At 40.6% G+C, this 25,635-nt stretch overlaps 1 protein-coding gene across 3 annotated transcripts in view; it reads right to left on the bottom strand.

Moving 5' to 3' along the window:
- Window positions 1–25,635, bottom strand: part of shot (dystonin-like protein short stop) — a 278,055-nt gene that overhangs the window by 120,606 nt on the left and 131,814 nt on the right. For all 3 annotated transcript variants that reach the window (XM_089255090.1, XM_089255094.1, XM_089255092.1), the window contains exons 3-5: window positions 11,045–11,134; window positions 8,793–8,870; window positions 6,878–6,970 (exon numbers count right to left, since the gene is read on the bottom strand). In XM_089255090.1, the coding sequence (XP_089111216.1) occupies window positions 6,878–6,970; window positions 8,793–8,870; window positions 11,045–11,134 (261 nt within the window). The remainder of the gene's footprint in view (window positions 1–6,877; window positions 6,971–8,792; window positions 8,871–11,044; window positions 11,135–25,635) is intronic.

Below are 25,635 nucleotides of genomic sequence, written 5' to 3'. Positions count from 1 at the left end.
ATGTGAGAAAAACATTTTGCAAATGCTCACCGCTCTATCAGTCACGAGTGTAATGGGGAGGAAAAGGAAGCTCCAGACAATCAAGACGGTGAAGCAAAGCTAGAAACAGACATTGTGGGTGGGAACCAAAAAAAAAGGATTGCATGACATTTCGGAAGATTTTGTGACCATTCTGTAGGAAAATTTCAAGATCTCACATTTAAAAAAAAAAAAAAATCACGAATGTTTAATCCGTTCTTAAAAATCTAGGTAGGTCTAGACCTGAGTGGATGGGGGGAGGGCCGTGAGGAACATTCACAAGACAATTCATCGACAAAGCGACATTGTGAGTGTATGAGCAGGTGGGTGAGTCAGTGGGCAATTGATAAAACGAGTCAGGGAGTAATACATAGTGCTATCGTTATGGAAGATCGTAGACTGGGTTTCTTGGGATTAGCTGATGTTGTGGGCATACTTATTGCAGTGAAACCTCGCTAAGACATCACTCACGTTCTAGAAAAAATTCTGACGGCTTAAGCGAAGTGCCATCACTTTCAATGTGAAATTCACAGTATGAACAAAATTTATAGAATACAAAGTGGAATTCTTGACTTTTCAGTATTTAACTTATTATGGTAAAATACACTAGTATACACCATATACATGCCATTTGATTGCGGTGATTTGAATTCCTAATCAGTAGTTGATGACATAAGTACAATGTAATCTCGAATACAGGGCTCACTTTTGAATTCTGGGGGGGGGGGGGGAGTGCCTGTGGGCAGGGAAAAGCAGGCACCAGAAGGCCGGTTCTTCAACGAAGATATATTGCACAAATTTGAAGACCCAAGTGAGTGGGTCCTGTGCAGAAATCAGGTCCAGCTAAAACAGTCAGTCCCTAACGTTTCAATAACTTTTGCTTTAAGTTGGCAAATTGATTACCTCGCCATAACTTTTACTCGAGCTGTTTTAATTTGGTACATAAGCCTTTTATGACCACTTTCGAACATATGGCAATGCTGTTAGCAAGCTCTTTCTTCATAAGGGAGCCATAGAAATATGTTTCTCTCTCCCACTTTTCCTTTAACGACGAAATCAGAGATGAGTAAACGAGGGTTTATGAACATCATTATCCACGGTATTGAAGAAAAACAACGACATAACCGGAGTGACGACTTAATGGTGTTTTACAGATAATCATGACAAATTTATTTAGACATAAGTTTTTCCTTAAAATTAATTTTTTAATCAACCGTGATTCACAGCAGTGCTTCATTTTCCGGAAATAGCGACTGAGCAAATGGAGTGGATAAATGAGGTGAGCAAATGAGAGCGTGAAATATACAAATACAAAGGCTACAACAGGCAAAATGCCCAACGAGATGGCTGAAAAAAAGATGCCCTATGGACGTCAAATATAAATAAAATACAGCAACCAAGAGCATATATCACGAAAAAAAATGAGTGAAATAAAACTAATGATTATGAGCAAATAAAATACACTGCCCATAAAAAATTATGGTTGTCTTATTTAAGTACGGAAAGCTTATCGATTCCTCCTATTATTAAGCCCTCTTTTTTCCCTTACTCAAAAACTTGCTTTTATCAATTGTATACTGTATGCTTAATTGTGTCTATCTTTGTATGTACACGGCCATCAAGTACATATGGGGAAAAGACATGAAGGCGCCACTCATTTAAGTTGAGAAACAAAGTTTGTAAATGAGTGTGGACGTGTTCTGCAACTTTGAAAACAACAGGTCGCGTCGCAGAACACGTCCACACTTATACAAAAAGTCCCGCAGCACGTGCTGCTCAACAAGTTGCGCGATTTGTTGCTCAACTTTTGCTGAGTGTGGACGTACCTTTAGAGATAAGTTCCCTGCGGCAACCCAACCTGGAGTTGTTCCTTGCTAATCGATTCTGGTGACCCTTTGATTGACGGTGTAACTCATGGTCCATCCTATCCATTCCGATGAAAATTTCAAACACTTTAATCATATCACCGACACGACACCTACGTTCTTCCAATGTAAACATATGTTTACATTGGAAGAACGTATTGAATACGTATTGAACTTGAATATGTATTCAAGAAATCAAGCGTCTCTTCATAGCTCAAGTCCCAAGTCCAACAAGAGCACGCGTAGCTCTTGTCTGCACTCCCCCCCCCCCAAGTCTATGTGTTTCAAAGATATGATCTCCAAAAACTGCATACTCCAGCCCAGGAGCCCCTGGAAAGTGGAAGGATCAACTTCCTGAGAAAAAACAGGATTGGTCGGCGTTGATCCAGAATGAATGGTTGAACAATGGTAGAACATGGTTGATCCAGGACTGAAAGGGTATTTCCTTTAAAGATTTTTCATTCAAACGAAGCACAATTTTGACGATTTTTACAGATTGTTCTGTAAAGAGGGGAGAAAAAAATCAAGCTTTCAAAGAATCTGGTTTCCGACCAGAGTTTATTAAGGCTAAAAAAAATTGAAAGTATATGGTATAAATTTCATTTCATTATTGCCCGCAACAGATTAACTAATGACAATGGTCTGGTACATGATCTCCAAAAGATTAAAAACTCCTGTTTTAGAGCTTACGTCACCCCTAATAAATAGTCTCCGATGAAACAAAAATTTCACCATTCAAGCATATAGTAACCACTTTTACCCGTATTTCATCCATTACCGCGTGACAGCAAGTGATACGAGCATAATCCCTCTCGATCAACCACAAACCACGCACATATAAGAAACAAAAATTCAATGTTCGCCGTCACTGTACATAATAACCAAACATAATTGCCATGACTATTAGACATACGAAAAAGAAAGTGAAAAATCTATATCAATGCCATTTACGGCAACGCATGCATGACACCGAGGTTGGAATGAGGTTACACGCGTCAATCATTTCGACGGGCATGTTTTGTAATTGAGATTATTCCACACAAAACAAACTTGAAAAAGCATTCACAAAATATGACAAATTAAATTATAATATCCCGTTCATTGAATGGACGGAGCTTCAACTTGATATGCACCTGACAAGGCCATTTTACAACAACAATGTCAAAATGATGGTGGGGGCCCCTATGAATACTCGATATTCTCTCATGTTGGTGGAGAAAAGTTTATTTAATAGTATTAGACCAAATTAGGAGAAATAAGAACCAGAAGTTCTGCCCACACGTTGTAATCTCTTATACCCAGATACAAGAGGGCTTGTTTGTTAGGTGTCGAAAAACTTTCCGACTACCTACTCGAAAAACCTTTTTTTCTTCTCCATTTCATAACCCGCCTCTCACCTACTTTACAAGCATCTATATAATGTTACTTATTATATAGTAACAGGGCGTGTCTTCCCTGTGTTACCCAGAAAAGAAAATTTTCCCATCCTCCGTGTGTTTTCAGGTATGACTTTATTACTTTAAATGCCACCAATTCCAGTTTCTTTCCCTTTCTGCTTCAATATAATGTCGATAGCTGAAACTAGTGACTTTTCTGTTGCACCTGTTGTGAACTTGAGACATTTCTTTGTGTCTTCTTAAAGCCGGGATTACACTATAAAAGTTTTATAAAACATGAAAAATTCAACCAATAAGCTTATCGGTTGCATTTGCTCGAATGTAACCTATGAGCTTTGTTGGTTGGACTTTCTAAGTTTTATATAAGAGGGATTTTTTGTATCAAACTTAGCAGCCTAAAGTCAAAATGCAGTCGGATTCGGCTATAACGTCAATAATTGACCGTCCGGACGGATTCTCACAGAGAATGATGATGATTAATCAAATCTTGCTTATAACGTGGATGGAAAGCAACCATCTTGGATATAGCGACAAATTCTTCGTCATTTTTGTTTCAATGGCGTTTTCCCAAGAGAAATCATAATATTAGAGCTGATCACATCCGGGGAATGTTCACCTGTTGTACTATTTACAGGGTGTCCCATAAAGTCGTAAATACTGCAATTCAAAAATTGAAGAAATTGGTGTATTTCGATGTGGTTCGCGAAAAAGTTATTCGCAGCAGAGGGGTACTTTTGGCGAAGGGGAAAAGATTAGTTCAGATTTCTATGGACAGAAGGCGCTGCACGAGAGCAAATGCTGGAAATATGCAAATCATGGCCTTATAAAATGCAGGGCGTGCGGTTAATATCTCATTTCTGAATTTTCCTGTTATTGGCGTTCACATACGGTTCTCCTTGCGATGTTGACATTGGTGCATAAAGAAAGCTCTACTGAGGAAATTGTTTTACCTCAGCCACGAATCCCCGGCTAAAGCTTTCGAACATTATGGACACAGAAGAGATTTTAGAAATGTTCTGTGAAGGAATTCCGTGATTTGCTTTCGATCAGCGTCCTCTGGTGACAAAAGTTTTAAATAATTTTCCCCCAAAAAAATCTCGCGTGATAGAAGTGAACCTGGTCTTGCCGCCACCCCCCCACCCCGTTACTTATCAAAATCTCCTCTATCGGAATCTGCAGTTCAAAATTGCGTGCTTTTTGGGACACCCTGTACTTTAGTGGGATACATATGGCGAGATGCTCCAATAGCATGGTCTTCAGATTCGTACCTAGACAAAAGAAAAATTTGCAACAGACATGTTTAGCATTTTTTGCCTTCACGGGAGGCTTCGATTATCCCGGTATACACATTTTGCCATCCATAAAAAATGTCGCGTAATTGACATCCGTAACCCGGAAACTGTAGGAATAAAATGAGTCAAATTCATAAATATAGGGGGTGTCTATAACTATAGTTGGCTTGTTATGGGCTGTCTACAGCCCCATCAAAAAGCTATGGAAATTCGGGAACACCTTAACCCCTTGAACTGCGATTTATTTTAAGGCAGCACTGCTCAGACATACAACTCCATAGCGAGCTGGACTCGTCATTTCAGTTCTGGAGGTTAATGAAGTCCCCAAGACATTCAGAAGTAGAAGATATTTTCAATGCAAATTATAGAATCACTGTACACATGCTAATTTTTTACGCACATGTGACCAGGCTGTACGAAGATTTTCAGTGTTAAACTCGTTATCTCGAGGGTTGCACAACCTCCGTCCTGTTAAAGCGGTATTCCAATGGAAAAGTATTAAATGATGCTTTTTGAATAGACATCAGCATCACTTTGAGGGACAGGCAAAGTATGATCCGCACATAGAAATCAATGTTAAAATTCCCAATTTCACTAACTTTAAAAAAAATCGGAATATTTAGCACCCATCAATGAAAAAAATATACAAAGTGTTTCAAAAGAATCATCCGATTTAAAAAAAATCATAACTATTCAGCTTTTAACCCATTTCGATCGAATAATGTATAGGTAGAAAGAGGGAAATCTCGAGTTTCACGCAGTTGCCGACAGGTGGCGCTAACACTTTTCCTCCGGCCGCTACTTCAGTGTTTGCCAAGATGGCGATTTTCCCACAGTTAGAAACAGATTTGAATGACTTCATTTTCCAGCAAGACGGGCACCCCCACACTGGAGCTTGGAAATTCGAGAACTTTTGAACGAATCGCATTCATAAACGATGCATCGGCCGTACGGGGGCCTGACGATTCAGTTAAAAATCACTGGCCTCCAAGATCGCCGGACCTCATAGTGTGCTATTTCTTCTTGTGGGGGTTTATAGAAGACTACGTTTATGTGCCTCCCCCCTTCCAGCTACATTAGCCGAACTGAACATATGCATAACAGCAGCCGTGGATGCAAACATGCTCGCAAAAGGTTGGGTACGAATTTGACTACCGCATAGACATATGCCGTGCATCCCAAGGTGAACATATGGGGTGGGGGCTTAGCGAACCCAGGTCGGCAAAATTCGCATTGCCCGCGGGCTCTTAGATTACAAATCCTCAGCGCATAGAACAAGGTCAGTGAGTGACCAAAGGACCTTTAATTTGGTTTGTAAAAACATTTTAGGATTAGCCATGTGATATAAAAATAAATCTCAAAGTGTCTATGTTCAATATTTTTCGTAATATACGCATTTCAAATCGGGTGACTCTTTTTGAAACACCCTGTACTTCATTTCTACACCTTTATATATAATTTATATTTGTTCTTTCAATCTTTCATGACCTGCCGAGGAAGACGCCACGTTGGTTGTCTTGGATAAGATTTTCTTTGTTTGTCCCTCAAAGAAAGGAGGAAATACCACGTGATCGAAAAAGCCTCATATACACACACAAACACGATATATACTTCGATTGACCACATTTCCTCCGAAAAAAAAAATATGTAAATCAAGATAACTACAAATAAATACGGGACACCGTCAATTATCACTAGAAAAGGTGTCAAAAGTATTAATTACCTTAATCATTGATTTCAATAAAGAATTAAAAAAAACCCCAAGAAAGCGTCACTGGAATACGGAACAAAAACGTTGAGAAACTTACGGGGAAAACGGGACATATTTATAGTCTTGGCACCGAAATTACGACAATATGCCGTGAAATACGGATCAAATAAATGGCGCCCCTTTATGGATACAAGTCCATAAGCAGGAGTAAACGCAAAGGTTGTGCAACCCCTTTATCTACTCACGGTTTTTACTTTAAAGTACCTCGTTAGATAATCTATTATGTACTAATTGTATGTAAAACAGCATTTGTTTCGTTTCTTTTTAATTATAACTGAAAAGATCTAGAGAAATAATTTTTACATAATTATTTATTATCGATATATTAACATTTTTATTTACATTCGTTATCATTTTCTTGTTATTCTGCCTCTCATAATCTGGCAAATAAAGGGCTAAAACTCTTCGAAAATTCTCGCCGTCCCTGAAGTTTCATGATTTCCTGATGTATAGTTAGGGTAGCAATTAAGACACTCATTAATTAGACACCCATTATCGTATTAGAATATAATAATCAGTCTAATGCGAACTTACCTGGAAATGCAGGATGATTGTCCAAATGAGTCCTAGCGTTAGCTTTGGATTGCCATCCACTATGTCTTCGGCTCGTATATTGACAAGTTTGATCTATGGAAGTAAAAATACCTATTCAGTAATTTCCAAAAGTGGTACTTTAACCCTTTAAGCGATTTTTAAAATTTTCCCGATCCATATTATAACTGTTACATTAGAAATAAAAGCGTGTGAAAAACCAGAGATATTTCGGGGTAACCAAAATCAAGTTTGACGAGATATCTCGGGATGACCGCTATAATGATTAGGGTACCATTAGACACAACATACTTTTAGTTACCTATTCATCCCACTTCGCGTACAAGATGCTGGCGATAAATTTGAATGATCTGTATTAGACGTATAGGCGATAAATGCGGTAGCCTTGATACACACATTGAAGAAAGGGGGAGGGGAAAAGGACATGGGTAGAGTGAAAAGTATTAGTACAGTGCCTTCTTTTTGCCCTCACCTACAAACTGGTTTTGTAGTTGTTTCACTTGTTCTATTTCTCCCTTCTATGTACAGTAGTACTTCTACAATAGAAGGATTAGCTCTGCAAAAGATACACTGTGTGTGTGTGTGGGGGGGGGGGGTGAAAAATGCCGTGGAGAAAAAGTGGGGGTGGGAAACCACCACCATCGTTATCTCAGTTGCTCGTTATCTCGTTGAGATATCACGATGGTGGTAGGAGAAAAGAGACGGGGAAAACACATTTGTTTCATAGGGTTACAATAAACTTTCGCAATGAGAAAAACAGAGGTTGAAGCAGCAGTCAGCTGGACTGAATTTGTTCCACTGGAGTTTGGATTAAGTCCCTGGTCGTAGAGGGGGTTAATCAAATACAAGGCACTTTGGGGCTGAACTGGCCACGGTGAACCCCGTAAAAACAGTAAACATATGTATATGTAAGCACAAATAATAAAGAAAATCCACATATAGGTCTATATGTACAGTAAATATGATAAATTGGTTACTATATACAATGAATGGTTATTATGCATACTTACCAATCGTCTTGGTAAGACTGATAAATTTATCACTTTTACTGGCGATTGTGCATAATAACCAAGTGTCGTTGGTAAATTTCATATATATATATATATATATATATATACACACACACACACACACTTGAAATTTACCGCCTTTAGTATGCATAATATCCTACTGTAATTGCTGGAATTTGGTGCGTGCAACTGACTGTCTACAATGATAACCTGTCTGTAACGATATTTTTTCCTAGGTCCCTACAGTATCGTTGTAGACGGGTTTTACTGTATGATGTTCACGTATTTTCTGCCGGTCCTCAAATTATTTCTCCTGCATTGTTTTACCTGTGCGCAAATTATTCATATTTCATTTATAATAGCCGGCCTTAAAATTATACATAATTTCCCTATTCATTTACTTTTTGAAGGTCCGCCGTTGCAAAAAGGCTGAAGACCATTCCTGTAAAGTGTAAACCTTATTTTTTCTTATGGTTATGTCGTTTTTTTTTTTGTTTGCCACCTTGTATATTGATTTCATTAAAGGTTGGCGTAAGACGCAGTTTTTATGTTCGTTTTTTGCACGTGCGTATAATAAGCGAATTGTAAGAAAAGAAAAAAGAAATCTTCCAGATCTTGGTTTTTCGCCACAATAGCAGTCTTCAGCGACAAATTCAATTATGCAAACCACTTGATACGGTAGCAGCGAAAGTGAAAGATTGTTCCATTCGATTAAATAAATAAGGAAAATATAATGATAAATGTTGTCGGATCCACCTCCTTGAACGGCACGCAATCTCACCGATCACAATGCTATTCCGTGCAAACCGTGGAGTAATTTTCGCAATTCACACGAACGACTGACTATCTTGCATAACATATATACAAACGAATGATTACTGACTCACCTTTCGGAACCTGAGAAAGTCTAATGATATCTGTACATTTTGTAGCATGTGAAACCTCATGCTGCCTTTTTCTCGTGGCTGAAAAAAAAAAGAAGGGAAAATAACGATCAATTATCTATTGATTGAAATAATCATTTACAGTTGAACTACAGGGTGTTTCATAAATTAGTGAACAATTCAGAAGGTTTTTAAAAATTAATGAAAATTGAAGGACTTCGGTCTGCGAAAAAGTTATTCTCAGGAAGGGGGATTTTTCTCGTGTAAGGAAGAATAAGTTCAAATTTTTGTCGATAGAAGGCGCTGTACGGAAGCAAATAACAGAATTCCTTCACAGAACCTTTCCTGAATATCTCTTATGTCCGAAGCGTTCGTAAAGCTTCAGCCGGCGATCTGTGGCCGCGAGAAAACACCTTCACCGGTAGTTCTTTATCCACCCCAATGTTAACATCGCATTGAAAACCTTATGCAAGCGCCAGTAACGCTCTGCATTTCATAGGACTACTCTGATTTAGACATTTTCAGTGATTCGCTTTTGTGCAGCGTTCTCTATCGACGAAAATCCAAACATTTTTTCCCCGGTGGTAAACAAAAAATCTCCTGCTTGAAAAGAATTACTTTCTAGCTGGGTGACCGATAAATCTGTGAGTACTTTAAAACTTCCCAAACATTGAAGGAATCGGTATATTTGAATGCGGTTTACGAAAAAGTTATTTTCACGAAGGGGAATATTTTTCTTGTACTGAAAAAAAAATTAGAATTTGTGGATAAAGGGTGTTGCTATACGAAAGCAAATCACTGGGAAATACGCAAATCAGAGTCCCACAAAAAGCAGGAATAGATCATTACTGCATTATCCTATTACTGGCGATAGCATAGGGTTTTCATTTTGATGTCGACATTGGTGGATAAAGCACTTTCGGTGAATTTGTGCTAACACTATCACGATTCGTCAGCTGAAGCTTCTCGAGCGTTAATTCTAACCGTTAATTCCCCTTACGTAAGAATAACGTTTTCGCAAACTGCATTCAAATATACCAATTCGTTCCATATTTTATGAATTTTTAACTACTGTATTTTTAGGAATTTAAGAAGCATCCTGCAGTTAAGACGCCAACAAGGTCCGGCTGAAACAGGCATCCTTATTATCATTTCAATATGAGCGCCTTTTTCTTAGATCGGGATACGAATAAACGGGTAAAAGAGTGCTTATATTGGAATGTGGTTGTTTCTATGTAAAGCGAATCATAATAAACATTAATTATGCACTGTTTACGAAGCATTTTAATTGTTATCATCTCAAGCCTGATGCAACGCCATCTGTGAATGAAATTTTTAACCAGTTTTTTTTTTTTGATAAATTGTCTTTTTATTTTAGTTGGTTGATTTTATTTTTAAAAATTACTTTTTTCAGCGAAAAAGACTTTTCGCTCACCCTGTAACATAAATGAAGAGATACAATAATGTTTTTTTCTCGAAGCTCACTCGCTTAGCTTCATTCTTTTCATTCATTTCACGCGATTATGGCTCTATTTGATGTCCCGTATTTAAGAAATATGTTCACATTCTAAAATTTTACACATAGTGTATAGCAACATTATTCAAAACAGTCTTCTTCATCCGCTGGCTCGTGGGAATTTCCTGCCGTTTCCCCAAACACGCCGCCCAATCTATGTAACCAATCCATAATTTTTGATTTAATAAAGAAAATGCAGTCTATATATTGGTTTTTATTTCTGCTTTGGCCGTCAGAAGGTCTGCAAATTATTTTTATTCATGTATTTTTTGCTGGTTCGCTGGCCGCGAACTATAACAGGTTTTAAAATTAGCACTTCCCCCCGAACCCCCTGAAAAAAAAGTAAGAAAATGACATACACGAAATACATGGGTAAGTCACCAGTCTACGAATTGTAGTTCTATCAGCAGTTTGGTCCCTCTCTGAATAAATTTCTCTGAAAATACTGCTGAAAGAAATTTCTGGTAACGGCCCTACCGGCGTCTATCTTTCAAATTGAAAGTTTGCCGAGAAAAACGTACCCCATATTAAATTTTGTTTTGGAATCTGGCGACCCATTCTGTCCCGATCAAGAAAAGAATTTTATGGTCTTTTTTGATGGGGTAGCACACGTCTGACTATAAGATGCCTGAAATTCGTTAAGACACCTTAGCGGCTTGTAAAACTGCGTACGAGATGCTTTTCAGGAATCCTGCATTGTTTGGCGTGGTTTATTATGCCTATTAAAATTACCACTTACTAAGATTTCGCTGGACAGCACTTCCAATAGGGATATGAGGTTGTGACCGTCTCGTAGATCTTCGAAGAGATCGTGAACTTCTTTGTTCGCCTGGAAATAACCAAACAAGAAAACTCATTATTCATGAGCGTATGGATTATGTCTTCATGATCATGATAAACAACTAATATGACAAAAAAAAAAAAATAACTGATAATGTTATGCGATATGCGTAAGAAATGAACACTAAATTATTAAGAATTCATTCGCCTTCTCCAACGTCTCGTGGTACCACAGAGATGTATGTACTGGCCTTCAGACATTCATAAATACGCTATCTTAAGGCACTTTGATTATCGAGCGGGCTCCTCGTCTTCCATTTTGAAACGGCAAAATCAGGTTTTTGTTCAAATGACTAATCCTTAAAAAAAGCGGAGAAACTAAGAAACAGCGATTTCCTGTACCAATAATACCGACGTCGCATCGCGCATAAAAATGCCAGCTAAGTCAGCCTGGAAATTGAAGAAACCGTAGCGCCAGACATACGCATACATCGTGTCCGGCGTGCACCAGTTCGGAATAAATTTCCATTAGGAATGTTCATAAGGTGCATGTACGGTTAAGTAGCTATCATTATAAAGCAGTCAAACTTGAATTGGTTGAACACAGTCGATTTATAAATAAATCGATATTTTGGTGATAATTTCGAACTCGGTAATGAGATACAATAAAAAATTTGCGGTTTATTTCTGGACGCAAATTGTTCAGAATCGTACATTCAGAGCATCTTAATGGAACCCTCATCGTGAGGACATAGGTTCGAACTCAGTTGGGAGCACAGTGGTGATCGGCTGAAGCTGGGATTTCCGATTATTTGAAAAAGTCTCTCCGCAGAAGGAAGGCAGACCTACAACACGATGATTAGATAAAAGGAAAAATTTTAAATATTCGCAATTTTCATTTCAAAACATGGAAGACAGGGGGGGGGGGAGGTCAGCACCAGTACAATATGAAAGGATGGGGGGGGGCAGGGGTAAAATGCTTGTCTACCGCAATGAAGGTTAAAGTCAGCAGGTTTGCATCCCATATATAATATAGATTGACAAAGAAACGTTTTTCCCCCATCCTACCGCTATACAGTATAATACCACCGAGGGATGGAATTATATTTCTCAATATACCCTCGCCGGAAGTCTCCTCCTTGCTTAAGACGAGAACGGAAGTATAATTTGATTCTCTCCGGAAAGAAGCATGTCCTACAGAATTCTGACAACATAAATACGTTAGGCTCATACATACACTCAGAAGACACATTCCGGCATGTGCCAGTTCGTTCGAAGTTCCGTACAGGAATGCGTACAAGGCGCATGTACGGCTAAGTTGTAGTAGGCCTAAACTCGTGCTTTCACAAGCCATTTTCGCTGAGTTTATCTTCATTTCGAAAATGGTATCACAAACTTTTGCTCCATCCTGTGCAAATATATCGGAAGACGCATTGATACTCTCGACCCATCGGCATTCAAATATCAACCCTAAGATGACTGTACACGTGTACCCAAATCAAGCACACACTTCGAATGAATGTACAAAAAACGGGAAGTTTACACTAAGAATACGAAAAAAAAACCCATACAAAATAAATCTGAATATATTCCCGTCTTGAGACATCTCTTCTTCTAATTCAAAAACATCCAAAGAAAGTTTATGATGACGTCTTGAAAGGGAAGCGATATTCCTTTAATCAGGGAAGCGATAGGAGGGCCCTTGTGCCGCCTTTGGCGGAAAAACCGGCACTTTTTTGAAAGCAGCAGCAGCACTTCTCTCACGCATCACAGGCAGCCGGCACCGCTTCTTTACTCATTATATCAGTTCGCCCCATTGCTTTATTTTACTTATAATTAAGATTTTTTTCCTTCTCATCAAGAGAGAAGAAAAACCGTTTCGATTCTCGTTCCCGTAAACAAAAAGTACACAGACCAAGGATGCTCAACCTTTGGGAGAGTGCGGGCCACTTCACTGGCTTGAAAACGTTTCGCGGGTCATCGAAGTGGACTGCAAATTATGCCGCCGAGTTGCTTGAGTGACCTGTAGATCTGGTACAGACAAATTAATTGAAGTGAATACTGTCGGCCCCGCTTAATCGGTTATCAACGATTCCAGCGCATAATATCCGATTATGCGGGGAACAATTCAATTGCCATTTTACAACGTTTCTGAAGTTTTTATATTAAAAACTGATGGAGGATCAATATTAATAAAACTTCTGGAATAAATCGGACGAAAAAATGAAATGAAAATTATATTTATAACTAAAATGATCACAATACCCAAGATTTTTACTTTTAATTAGGAAGGTTAACGCCCTCTATTGGCTCACCAGAGAACAAAAATAAACTCATCAAATGTACGTATTGAAGAATACTTGGAAGCTAGTACCTACTCTCAAATGCGTTTATTTTAACTTACAATTAGTAATATATTTTCGATTCCAAATGTTCCGTTCAATAAAAACATTATGTTCATAGTGGTTGATGTGTATCAACAGTTGACGTGTGAAGCGTAATATTCGATTAAGCTGGGGAAAAGTAGTTGAAATTATCATACATATTAGGCGGGGAACTTCCTACATTGTCTCTGTGGGAGAAATTTCGGTGATGGAGGATTAAATCCGTTTATCCGTTATCCCATTTAGCGGGGGCCAACTGAATATGCCGCTAGCCAATCAAGTCATCTGTGAATATATCGCTAGCTCCTTAAATGATCTGCGAATGTACCGTGGGTCACTGAACTATTCTGCAAATGTGAAACAGACCACTTAATTACAGTGAGCATGTGCCGCGGGCTGCTAAATGATCGAGTATTGTGCGACTTCATTCATTTTTACGAAATTATGTTCAACGTCACAGGCCATATAAGATGACACCAAGGACCGCATTTGGCCCGCGGGCCATGGGTTGAGCATGCATGACAAAGATTATATTTCATAGAGAAAGATGTCTTCTCTATTTGTTTATACAATGCGCAATGCAGGGGGTTTTTCGCCGAGTCCTGCCCTCAGGGCGATTAATTTAATACAAGGTCGACGGAAAAATGGCTATATGTAGAGATGAGATTTTTTTTCCTATCCAAAAAAATCAGCAATATATAATGTCGCCATCTGGTGGCTCCGATGTAATTTACAATCACTTAGCTGACTATTGTCACTGTCCATCGCACAGCGTGGTTCTGTATATACACGCATTAAGGAAGAAATACTGTCTTCATAGCTCAGTGGCAGAGCACTCCTCCGGTATACCAGAGATCGCGAGTTCCCGAGTCCCCGTACATGAATTTTTCTTTCCAAAAAACAAAAACATCGTCTCTACATAAAGCCAGGTTTCCATACATCTTGTATAATTCTATTTTCCGCAATTTTTCTCGGAATCGTGCTACATAATTCAAAAAAGGAAGGAAAAAAAAATGTAAATAAAGAAGCGGAACATACCAAAAACACACACATCATGTGTTTACTGTGTTCCATTTCATTAATATTCTACTGACCGCAAGACGAGGGGGGAAAAGAGACCAACACGCGATACATATATAACGTTAAGACGTTTTGTCATGAGAAAGTGTTCCACGACTTCCTGCTCTAAGTCACGGAAGACCTTATAAGGACAACCAAAGAGACAATCGCAAGATTTTCCAAGAAATGCAACAACGATGTAGCGGAGAAAAATTCACCAGAAAAAAAAAAAATAAATAAAAACGATCGAGCTACGATCACCACAAGAGAAGAGACTAGAACCCTTCACACAATCACTTTTTCCTATTCTGACAAGTCATCACCTCTCAAGGACTTCCATTTCTCCTCTCTCTCACGATTCAAAACTTTTCCCAAGAAGTGCACCGCGATAAAACAAATTCAAGAGTCCTAAAAGTTAATTTTCGACATAAATTTGAATGATGGCGCTTGAAACACCGAACACGATCATAAACGTGGAAGTGGAATTGATTTATCCTTTGGGAATGACCTTGAAGACATCCCAGACGAACGAATAGAGACTCGCACGCGTGTCATTTCAGATGTCCGACTGTCAACGACTAACTTGCGTCTGGGTTTCGCTCCCAGAACCAAAGCCATGACCTTGATGATACTTGTCGAAGAAAAATCCAGTTTCGAGAGAACAATCATAATTTCTAATCAAATTTATTCATAAGGGTCGATCAAATGAAATCCACCCGAGTGACGAAAAGGCTATATCCGATATAATGCGATAGAATTCAACAAAGCGTTATCTAAGGAAGCCAGAACGTTAAAGTTTATTAGAATAGGTCACCATACCATTGGCCAGACGTCCACGCACCCTTTGAGGGTCATTGGAGTAATTTTGGTGGTTTGGGGGGGGGGGGGGTCCACGAGTTTGGGTAAGAAAACAATCAACTTATTTTCTTAACCATTGTTATACATTGAATTTGTTTCTGTTGAGGGGTAACGTGGTCATTTCATTTTCAAAAAGATCCACGACAGTTACTTCATAGCCAGGAGGACACACAGCCTTCATTATATAGTCGAACGATATCCATAGGCTTCATTACATTGCAGAACAGGATCCATGTTCTTTGTTTTATAGCCAAATGGGAGTTTCGCGACTGCTGAAAAGGAGCAATGATTCATTTTATACTCCGAAAGGATCCACTACCATCATTTCATTGCCAAACAGGATCCATGGCAAGCATTTCATTTTAGAATGGGATCCAGGGCAAATATTCCATTGGAGAACAGGATCCGCGACAAATATTTCATGGTAAAAAATTGTTGTATGGCCGAGTTGGGGTTCGGCGGAAAGAAAGTTAGAACGAGAAATATGCAGAATTCTGACAACATAAATACGTTAGGCTCATACATACACTCAGAAGATACATCCCGGATTGTAGTGGTATTGTATTTTACTTAACTGAAAAGTCTGGCTTCGTTTAAGGATGTTCTGTTCGATTCTACGACGATAACGGAAATAAGACTTTGGCCGTATTAATAAATATACTCGAATGAGTTTCATTTGATCGACCGTTATTAAAAGGGTCGACTCTATCGACCCCTTTAGAGATGGCTTTTAACATCCAACTGAAAAGCAGAAAGAATAAATGACTTCTCTAACGCAAGTGTTTACGAAAAATGGTCCGCCGACCACGATGGGGTTCACTGGGAGTTTGAGATCATAGTAAAGAGAAAAGCAAAGTAACTGATACTGCGACGGAGGTTCTCAATTCCCTTGGTGTTCGACCAAGGTGTCCTCGGCACTAATTGAAAAAAAACCACTGCCGAGTTTTCTTTATATTTCTTGCCACATTTGCGTATGCCGACACTGGAACCTGATCTTTGTATCACCAAGCTCGAAAATTAACATTTCTTTCAACATCTTAAATTGGTTGCCATGTCGCAATCCAGCTCAGAAATCACAAAAAGAAAAAAAAGACAGAATTCCGTCATCGGTTAAAGATTTTTCTGCTCTTCGGATTTTTTTTTTCAAAAGTGAACCCATACATCACCAAAACGCACAATCTGTAAAGTCACTTCATGAAGATATGAAGGCGACCATTGAGAAACCAGAAGCGATAAAAACCGAACACTTCATTTTTTTTTTCCCCAGGAGTAGCAGGGATATCCATCCCCCATACCCCCCCCCCCCCCACCCACAGAAGTTTTTAAGAAAAGTCCATAGCGAGGGAAATCCTATTTCCCACACAAATTTCCAGATAGGAAAGCCGACATCCCACAATCCATCACACTCCACTCTCTAATAAGAAAACATCTCGTAGAAATGTGGGGAGATGAGTTATAACTGCCATTTCCCAGATAAGTATTGGGAATCCTGTCCGTTAACACTCTTCCCCCCCCCCACCCTTTTTGTGACCAGAATGTCATTTTGTCATACTTGAAAGTGTAGAAAAGCGTAAGGGTGAGGGGGGGGAAAAATGGGAATGGAGTCCCTCCTTTCTTTGGGGCCCCAACCAAGGATTTTTGAAGAAAGAATCCTTCAAATTAATTCCAACTTCCTCTTCTGTGACAATAAAAGATTACTGAAAGGTTCTTTTTCGACATTCCCACAAATCTCACTAGAAATTTCACGTCATCGTTTATAAAAACAACAACGACGACTCTCCTCCATATTCTTACCATACCAAGCTCAACTAGAAATTATACACGTGGCAAGTAAATGAATTTTTAAAAGGAGTTGCTTGCTGACAGCCTCCACAAGGTTTTCCTAAATAAATAAGGGGGTCACGCACCAACTTCGAAGGGACGTATTTAGGGTATCTCATGCCGCTGTGCAGTGAATTATTTTTATCCCTTTAAAGACCCTGTACGCACAAATGTGTGATTGCTTTCTATATAATCGTATTTGCAGTAAGGGGACCATTCAAGTATTACGTACGCAGATTTTGAGCCATTTTTGACCCCCCCCCCGTCAGCAAACCACTGACCACCCCCCTACCCGCCGTCAGCAGCTTAGAATATTTCATATCTTCAAAAAGGGGTGGTTGATGACGTAAGTAACCTTCAAACCCTACCCCTTGTCATCAAAAGTCAGCAAATCCAAACCCCCCCCCCCCCCGATGCTGACGTAATACTTGAATGACCCTTAAGCAAACATGTTTTAGATACGCAACAGTTGGAGTAGGGTGGATTCACATTTAGACACGGCCAGAGGAGGACTTAACGCGGGTGCAATCGCACCGGCCGTAAAATTGGATTTCATTGCATTGATTACTTATATTTTACGATAACTGCTTCAAAAACAAGTTGAAATTCTATTGATCTAATGATGAAAAATATGTTGATTTTGATTAACAGACATATGTATGGTGGTGAATCCGCGGCCCCTACATCCTTGAATGCGCCTCGATTTTCAACAAGACCCCTGACAAAATTTTTCGCCGGCTCCTTATATTGATTGTGAAGAAAATTTTTAGCACTTTAAATACAATAAAACCCCTCTTTCGCAGACAACGGTGGGACAAAAAAAAATCATCCGTAAAAAAGGGGTAACCAGGGCCCTCCATGCTATACTTTTCACTGGGCCCTTCTATAGTGAATTTATATAATTAAAAAAAAAAAAATCATAATTGTCCCGCACGCCAGTACAGCAGCCCTGTCGGGGGGGGGGGGGTAACCATTAATCAGAAGTAATAAATGCATACTTTTATTATATAAGGGAAATTACTTAGCCGCAAAAGAGGGTCTTTTACTGCATTGAAGAGGACCTAATACTGTTCTAGTACTGGGCCGCTAATTGACCAAGTCCGTCCCTGGAACCAGCAAACATTCTTCAACGTAAAACCAACGAACACATGCATATCTATCGTATCGTCACTGCGCATGCGCAAACAAATTTGTATGTTAAAGAATGGTTGCCGTGTCTGACACGACACGGCGGGTGTCTGTTGATGTGAATCCACCCTAAAGGGGGTTCTTACTCATTTGGACGAATTAATTTAAACCGAATGCAAAGACGATGCTTCAGCATTTCGAGATTTTCTCTCGACTAAAGCATAGGCAAAAGACCGATACCTGATGCCACCGTTTCAAACCGATCGTGATGAGTCTTTAAAACAGAGATCTTCACCCTTTTTCCAATCGCGAGCACTGTCTGCACCAATCATGAAAAGAACACCCTTACCGCAAGTTTAACATACGAATGCATGAAATGACGACGATTCCAATCCTTGAATGCAATTCCTCGGTGTTCAATTGGAATGTTGATCAAGTGCTCGCGATCACGAAATCGGGCACGGGCATCGAGCAATCTGGGTACTTAGGGACCACCATGGTGCTCGCGAGCAACAGATTGAAGATGCCTGCTTTAAAAAAGACATCATTCGTCACCAAGGACAAAAAAGGGAAATTCATCTGCTTTGATATGAATATAAGCGCATTCACCTCGAAACTACGTCACTCAATTTTCAATACTGTGCTTGATTTTAAATCGGACATTGTTTCCCTTTTATTCCATTTGCTGAAGCACCATCTTTCGCGAAAAAAAATCGAATCAACACCCCCTTCCCCCAGACGCGTCCAACACACCCAGAGGCAAATTTATGGTTTCGACACTCTTTACTCATTCTGAATTTAGAAATTAGCCACCTGGGGGGGGGGGTGTCACAGTGTCCCTCTCCCCGTAAATATGCCCATGTCTCTGGGAAACTCTTTCGGTCGCACACATACTTTCACACCTGTAGATCATCTTTTTCGTCCCTCGCTCACTCACATGCTTGCGCACTGTTTAGGTCATTCACTAACCTGGGCCTCTAGCGCTTTAGATCACTCACATGCTTGCAAACTCTTGAGGTAAGTCTTTTGGTAGCTCACTGATCGATAGTTCTCTAGGCAGAGGCGTATCTATGGTTTTGCCACCCCCCCCCCTTACCACATTTTACTATTTTCTCATCCGCTCATTTCTCAAATTTGCCGTCATTTACTAAATTGCTGTCCTCAACAGCCCGCTTAGAACTCCCCTATAAATACGCCTCTGAGCACCCACACCATCGCCGTTGCTTGCTACAAATACCAAACCATGCACCATGCAGTGCTGCCACCCAGGGCCGGAACTAGAAAAGGCAGCTCAACAGCTCAAAAAGTCAATGGACTTCTCACCCTATTTATCATTTAGGCAAAACAATCAAGTCGAACTCAACACGCAATTATTAGGCATATATTGAACATGACAGCATAAGAATACCTTGAAAATGATTTAATTCAACATATTCATGATCCTCCTACCTTAATAAGGCTACGCATAAAAACAAAACGAGAAGGTTATGGCGCCCGCCTAACAGCATGGGAAAAATGAGAAAATATGCAAAAACAAGATAAAATTTTTCGCATCCCTGGGCTATCGTAACAACCGGGGCAGACACCAGGCCTATTCCGCCTTCAACGAGATGTTTAGCAATTCAAAAACTTGTTTATGGATAGGACAACAGAAGGGTTAATAACCACATCCGAGAGAGGACACATAATCACCTCCTCATCGATACCGAGACATGAAGAAGAGGGTTCATGACCATCGGTTACATCACCATCCGAAAATAAAATAACCGTTGCGAACAACAATTAATCTATAGCCCTTTAATTAATTCCCCTATTAGCCCGACGTTTATTATCGAGATAAGGCTATTATTTGGCACGTGGGGTTATGCTCGAGGCGAACTCTCGTCTCGACATAACACAGGGTGTCCATAACTTTACCCTGTTCTGAGCTGTCTGAAGCCGTAGCTACGCATCCACCAACTACGAGAATGGCTCCGTACAGATGATAACGAGGGCCGTCTAAACAGCATCATAACCACCCCCCTCCCCGTCAATGTGATGTAATGGGGGGCACATAAGCGGATACAGACTCCTCGAACGGGGGTATCGAATTTTATATATAGTTGGGGCGAATGCCCGCCTCTGCTCCCCTGCCTGTATCAGTAATACACCTTTCTCGCTGAACGTAAGGGGGCGGCGGACCCCTGTGTATTCGCCTATGGGGGGGGGGGCTACCTGAATTAAAGCCAGAACCCCGCGCTTGTTATTTATCCCTTGCTAAGATCTCTCCAGCCCCAGCTTTGTGGCAGAAGTGGGGGGGGGGAAGGCTAATTGGCTGTAGAGGTCAGATATGGCCCAGTTTTTTTTTCTCATGCCCGTGACCTTATGAGGTTGGGAAATGCTGGAAAGAACTGAGGAATACTGGGACAGGAAACTGCGAGGTTTCGTTTGAATCCCAGTTCTAGTGAATTGGATGAGGAGGGGGGAAGGGAAGAGTCTCTTTGCCTGTATCTTGGGTCAGCTTGCTTGCCCTTCCCGGATGGCATTGCAGCAGCATTAGAATCTACACCAGAGACCCAAAACCAACGTTGGCCTGCCCCTACCTGACCTCAGCTCATCAATTTACATACTTCAGAAAATCTGGATCTTATTATCATGGAGGACACCCTTATGCACCCAAGCCATGCCTGGGTAGGCCCTGCGATAACAAGAATTACTTCCGAAATTCACCACAAGACGGCGTATTCCCTTGTGCTAACTGTAACGCATTGGCTGAATTTTGAATTTTGCATAAGCACACCACACAGAAGCATATTAAAAGTGGGGAAGGGGTAAGCGGGCTATATACGGGCCCAGGGCTGCAAATATCAGTAATTGGTAGTCCAGAGCATCAAATTAGAAGAATGGGAGAAGCACGTCAAAGCCATAAACCTACCTCCGACACCACAGGAGGGTATTCAAACGCGATCGACAGAATTCGAAAGCGCACGTCGTGATTTCGAATAGAAATCATACACCCTCTAGAGGTGAATTTTGGAACTAAATGTTTTCGTTTCAATTTTCTCAAAGGTACTTAGCTTTGTGATGCGCAGCTATGGGTGGGTGAATAGCGTTGAATACATAGGCGGAGATTGACTTGGAAGTCTGGGGGGGGGGCGCCCACGACGATGTCAATTCATATATACATTAGATCAGTCGACTCCCCCTTTGACGCTGGGGCGGCAATGCCCCCCCCCCCACTCCGTACTCCGCCAATGGTTGAATAGGAGGATATGGACGGCGGCATTACTTTTAGTTACCCTGTAGGTACCCGAGTGTCCACCATATAATTCAGATGTCTTATTACGCAATATCCATTTTTTCCATGGTTCAACAACGTTTCCATAATGAATAGAAATTCCACGGATTATTTCTTACTTTTAACTCGCACAAGCATGCTAGTATTATACATGGAGTGCGATCAATCACGTCACGGTGGGGCCCCATGGTATGGGCTGGAAACGTGATCTAGCATTAGATACCCCAGAAATGAGCTGCTCTGGCGTTCGCAGTCGGATATACATGGGAGAAAAGAAGACATCTCTCAAAGGGGGTGTTCTGGTGAAAGAAAAAAAATAACTGATGGAATACATGAAAGTGTGAAGAAATCCCCTCTCACGAGAGAATCGTCAAGGGAGAGGTGTTTCTAAAAATTTGCACAGCAGCTGTCAGTGGTATTTCGTCCAGCCGAGGACATTGATAGTTTCTCATAAACACAGTTCTGGGCGCACCTAAAGGTAGCTGGCCCCTCGAGCTTGGGCTAGAACTGATTTGCCGAGTTTAAATATTGACAAATTACGAGGCGAGCAACGCGTGCCAGACAAGTCGGTGGCTCGTAAGAATCTTGCTGGTGTTGTGCGGAGGAGCGCAACACATGTCCAACTACCCCCCCCCCTTCTCATGGCTAATGCTTCGGATTCAACGGCTTCTTGACAAGCATCTGAAGTACTGTCGGCGTAGACCAAACGAGCACTAGCATGGTTAGCAACAGTAGCATTTGCATCTACAAGCGCAATTATTTTCAATTTTTTATTGCCTCTCAATCACAAAGCGCAGAATAATCTCAAAATTTGTTGCACCGTCCTTCATTACAAAACAACAAAATAATCCACAAATTTTTATTGTCCCTCATCATCAAGAGCGGGACAATCCGCGAATTTTTATTGTCCCCAATCACCAAAGGCGAGATGATCCACAAATTTATATTGTCCCTCATCACAAACAGCGAAGTAATCGACAAATTTCCACTTAAAGGAGCAGAAAAATCTGAAAATTCCATCGTCTTTCATCACAAAGAGAAGTAGAATTCGCAAATGTCTATTGTCCCTTGTCACAAAGAGTGGGATTTCAAAATTTTCATTGCTTCTCTTCAAAAAAAAAAAAATCCCCAAAAACTTTTATCATCCTTCATCACAAACAGCGGAACAATATACAAATTTTTACTGTCCATCGGAAAGAGAACAATACACAGATATGCATCGTCCCTCATTCTAAAGAACGGAACAACACACAAATTTTTATTGTCCTTCATCATAAAAGAGGGGAACAATCTACAATTTTTCACTGTCCCTCATCCTAAAGAGCCGAATACACAAATATTTATTCTCCTTCATCGCAAACAGGAACAATCCTCAGATTTTCATCATCCCTCATCTCCAAGAGCGGACGACTCCGCTCTTTGGGAATTTTAAAATTGAAGTTGAAATTTAAATATTGAAGTTGCATTGTTGCCTGAAAAAAAAGTAAGTCGCCAAAAGACGCCAGGGTCGGTATTTGACTAGAGCGTTGAAAAATAGTATTGTTAGTATAACCCTAATATATCGGAAATAGCGAAATATGTCGGGTTTCGGCAACACCGAGCACAGAAACTGTTGTAAGTTTTCTTGTCCTGATACCACGTTTTCGTTCCCCGTCCATGGAATCAACTGCCCAGCTTCAGTTGTTCAAAGTTTGGAAACAGAAGGGGGGCTCAAAATAGGTGGCAATTTCTAGGAGGTTTTGTGATTTCCGCTGCGGCAATCATAATGCCTATCAGGAAAATTTTAAAAATCGCTTAAAGCAGCGGTTCTCAACCTTTCTTTTGGCTCGCGGAGCAATTACAAGTAAAAAAATTCTATGGCGGAGCCCCGTGGGCCAATTTTTTAATTATTCATCGAAAAGTTAGTGATTTATTTTTATTATTTAAAAATATTTATAATTGTTTTTTTTTTAATTTTACTGTTTTTATTTTCCTCGAGCTTCCGCGGAGCTCCTGGACAGCGCACAAGGGACCCCAAGGGCTCCGCGGAGCACCGGTTGAGAACCGCTGGCTTAAAGGGTTAAAAGTCGACACGATCGGATTTATGAAAGGAGTAGCGCATTTAGAGCCGTAATTCCAAAAAGGGGTTTAAATTATCTATTAGTTATGCTGAAGAATCGTTCATATCTTTTACATCGTTTCCATTTCATTAACGACCTGAAACTGTAGCAACCTCATCGATAAGATAAACGAGTTGAAAGCGTTGCGTCGCCTTTGACTTCATCCGCGGTGACGACCTTGAGAAACAGACTTTGCCATCATTCATTACATGTCGGCTTTTTTTTTTTTTTTATCAAGTGTAAGAGATTATTTTAATATTCATGTGTCGATTTTATCGACATTAAATCGACTTTTATCGTAGGTCACTCTTATTAACTGAATGGTACTCACTTTTGTATCATTTCTTAAAGATATTCTGGAAAAGATAATGTGGGCGCAATTTCGCAGTTCCACACACACCATTCCTAACGGTACTTTCCATATTAAGGACGTCATTGTAGAAACATGGGACCCCTAGTGGTCATAAAAGGTAATTAGGACCAGTCTAGATAGATTTATGAAATGATTTCTCCATAAATCCAACTAGAAATGATTCACTGGGTGGTCACCTAAAAATGAGAAAACGGTGCCTACGAAGCTCTGGAGAATTTTTTGCAGTTAATTGTACGGTACCAGCCATAATTACATGGCTGGACGAAGGGAGAGGAAAAAATTAGCGAAGACTGCAATGGCATTCAAGACGTCATAAAAGAAAAGAGGAGGGTGAGCATTTTGATTCGATCCCGCTTGTGCAAGGAGACCGTCCGTTTCTACCGCCATCCACTGACAATTAACTGTCTGTGTCTCGATGACCATTGACATTGAGTCATACTTTTTTCTTGCGTCGATGATAAGCGATTCGTGTCACGTACGACCAACCCTAGGGGGAAGTTTGACGAGATTATTGGTTCGTCCGTCGCAATAAAGGTCGAAACGACTCGGGAATCTCATCTATGCCCGCCATCTTGGAAAAATGCAGACCTCCTACCGATTTGTTCGTGAAGAATGCTTTCGAGCGCCTTGCATTCAAATTGGCCGATGTACTTCCTTCCCGTCATCACCAAGAACGGCCAAAAGCAGATAGTTGATCAGCAGGAGTAATCACATATTTTGGTGCAACCCCCGCCGCGCAATGTTACTGGGGAGGGACAGCCACCAGAGGGTGAATTCGGATTACGGGACCAGGAACCAAATAGGAGGAAAGCAGGCTCCAGAACCCCGTACAGCTCCTCCAGTTGATCGCAAGCGGGCACAGGCTCCTCAAATATGGGAGGAGCGGGGTGTAAATGTCCATCGCTGGTTTCACGCCTATGCCAATAATACAATTTTTTTAAATGAATGGGAGGGGATCGCCTCCCCTTTCGCATACGTAGTTGATGGGGGAGGGGGTTGAAATTCTAAAAACAAATTTCAGAACTATCTTAATGGCGTTAATGGTGCCCTCGAGTCGGAATGCACTTGCGCCCTTTACACGTCTGATCCAATTAATGCTAATTTGTATACAGGTTATCAGAGCCCCCCCCCCCTCCTATTCATGCACTAAGAGACCCCCGCCTCTCGAGCCGTCAGACTTTTGGGAGACCCCAGTGAGTTGCACATCGACACATGAAATGCATCTCAAGACGCAAACATTTAATGGATGGCCGGCAGTAACGTAAGCAGGATTTTCTCACGGGGGTGGCGAGGGGAGGGGAGAAGAGCACATTTTTTTTTTTCCAAGAGGAGGGAGTGTGTTCAAGTTTACCACAAAAATAAAAGGTGTATTTTTGTGGAATTAAAGTTAACTTGAACACACTCATCCCTCCCTTTGAAGAAAAAAATGTGTCCTTCCGCCCACCCCCGTGAGAAAATCCTGCTTACGCTACTGCCGGCCATCCATTAAATGCTCAAGAGGAGGGGCGGGGGAGTACGTCAATGATGGCAGGCAATTCAAATCACACAGAA

This window comes from Pholcus phalangioides, unplaced genomic scaffold, assembly GCF_987345545.1.
Source record: "Pholcus phalangioides strain wild (caught in Gottingen) unplaced genomic scaffold, Ppha-v1.0 ptg000042l_1, whole genome shotgun sequence".
NCBI lineage: Eukaryota > Metazoa > Arthropoda > Arachnida > Araneae > Pholcidae > Pholcus > Pholcus phalangioides.
The sequence above is the reverse complement of the archived record's forward strand: the minus strand, read 5'-3'. Positions and strand labels throughout refer to the sequence as shown.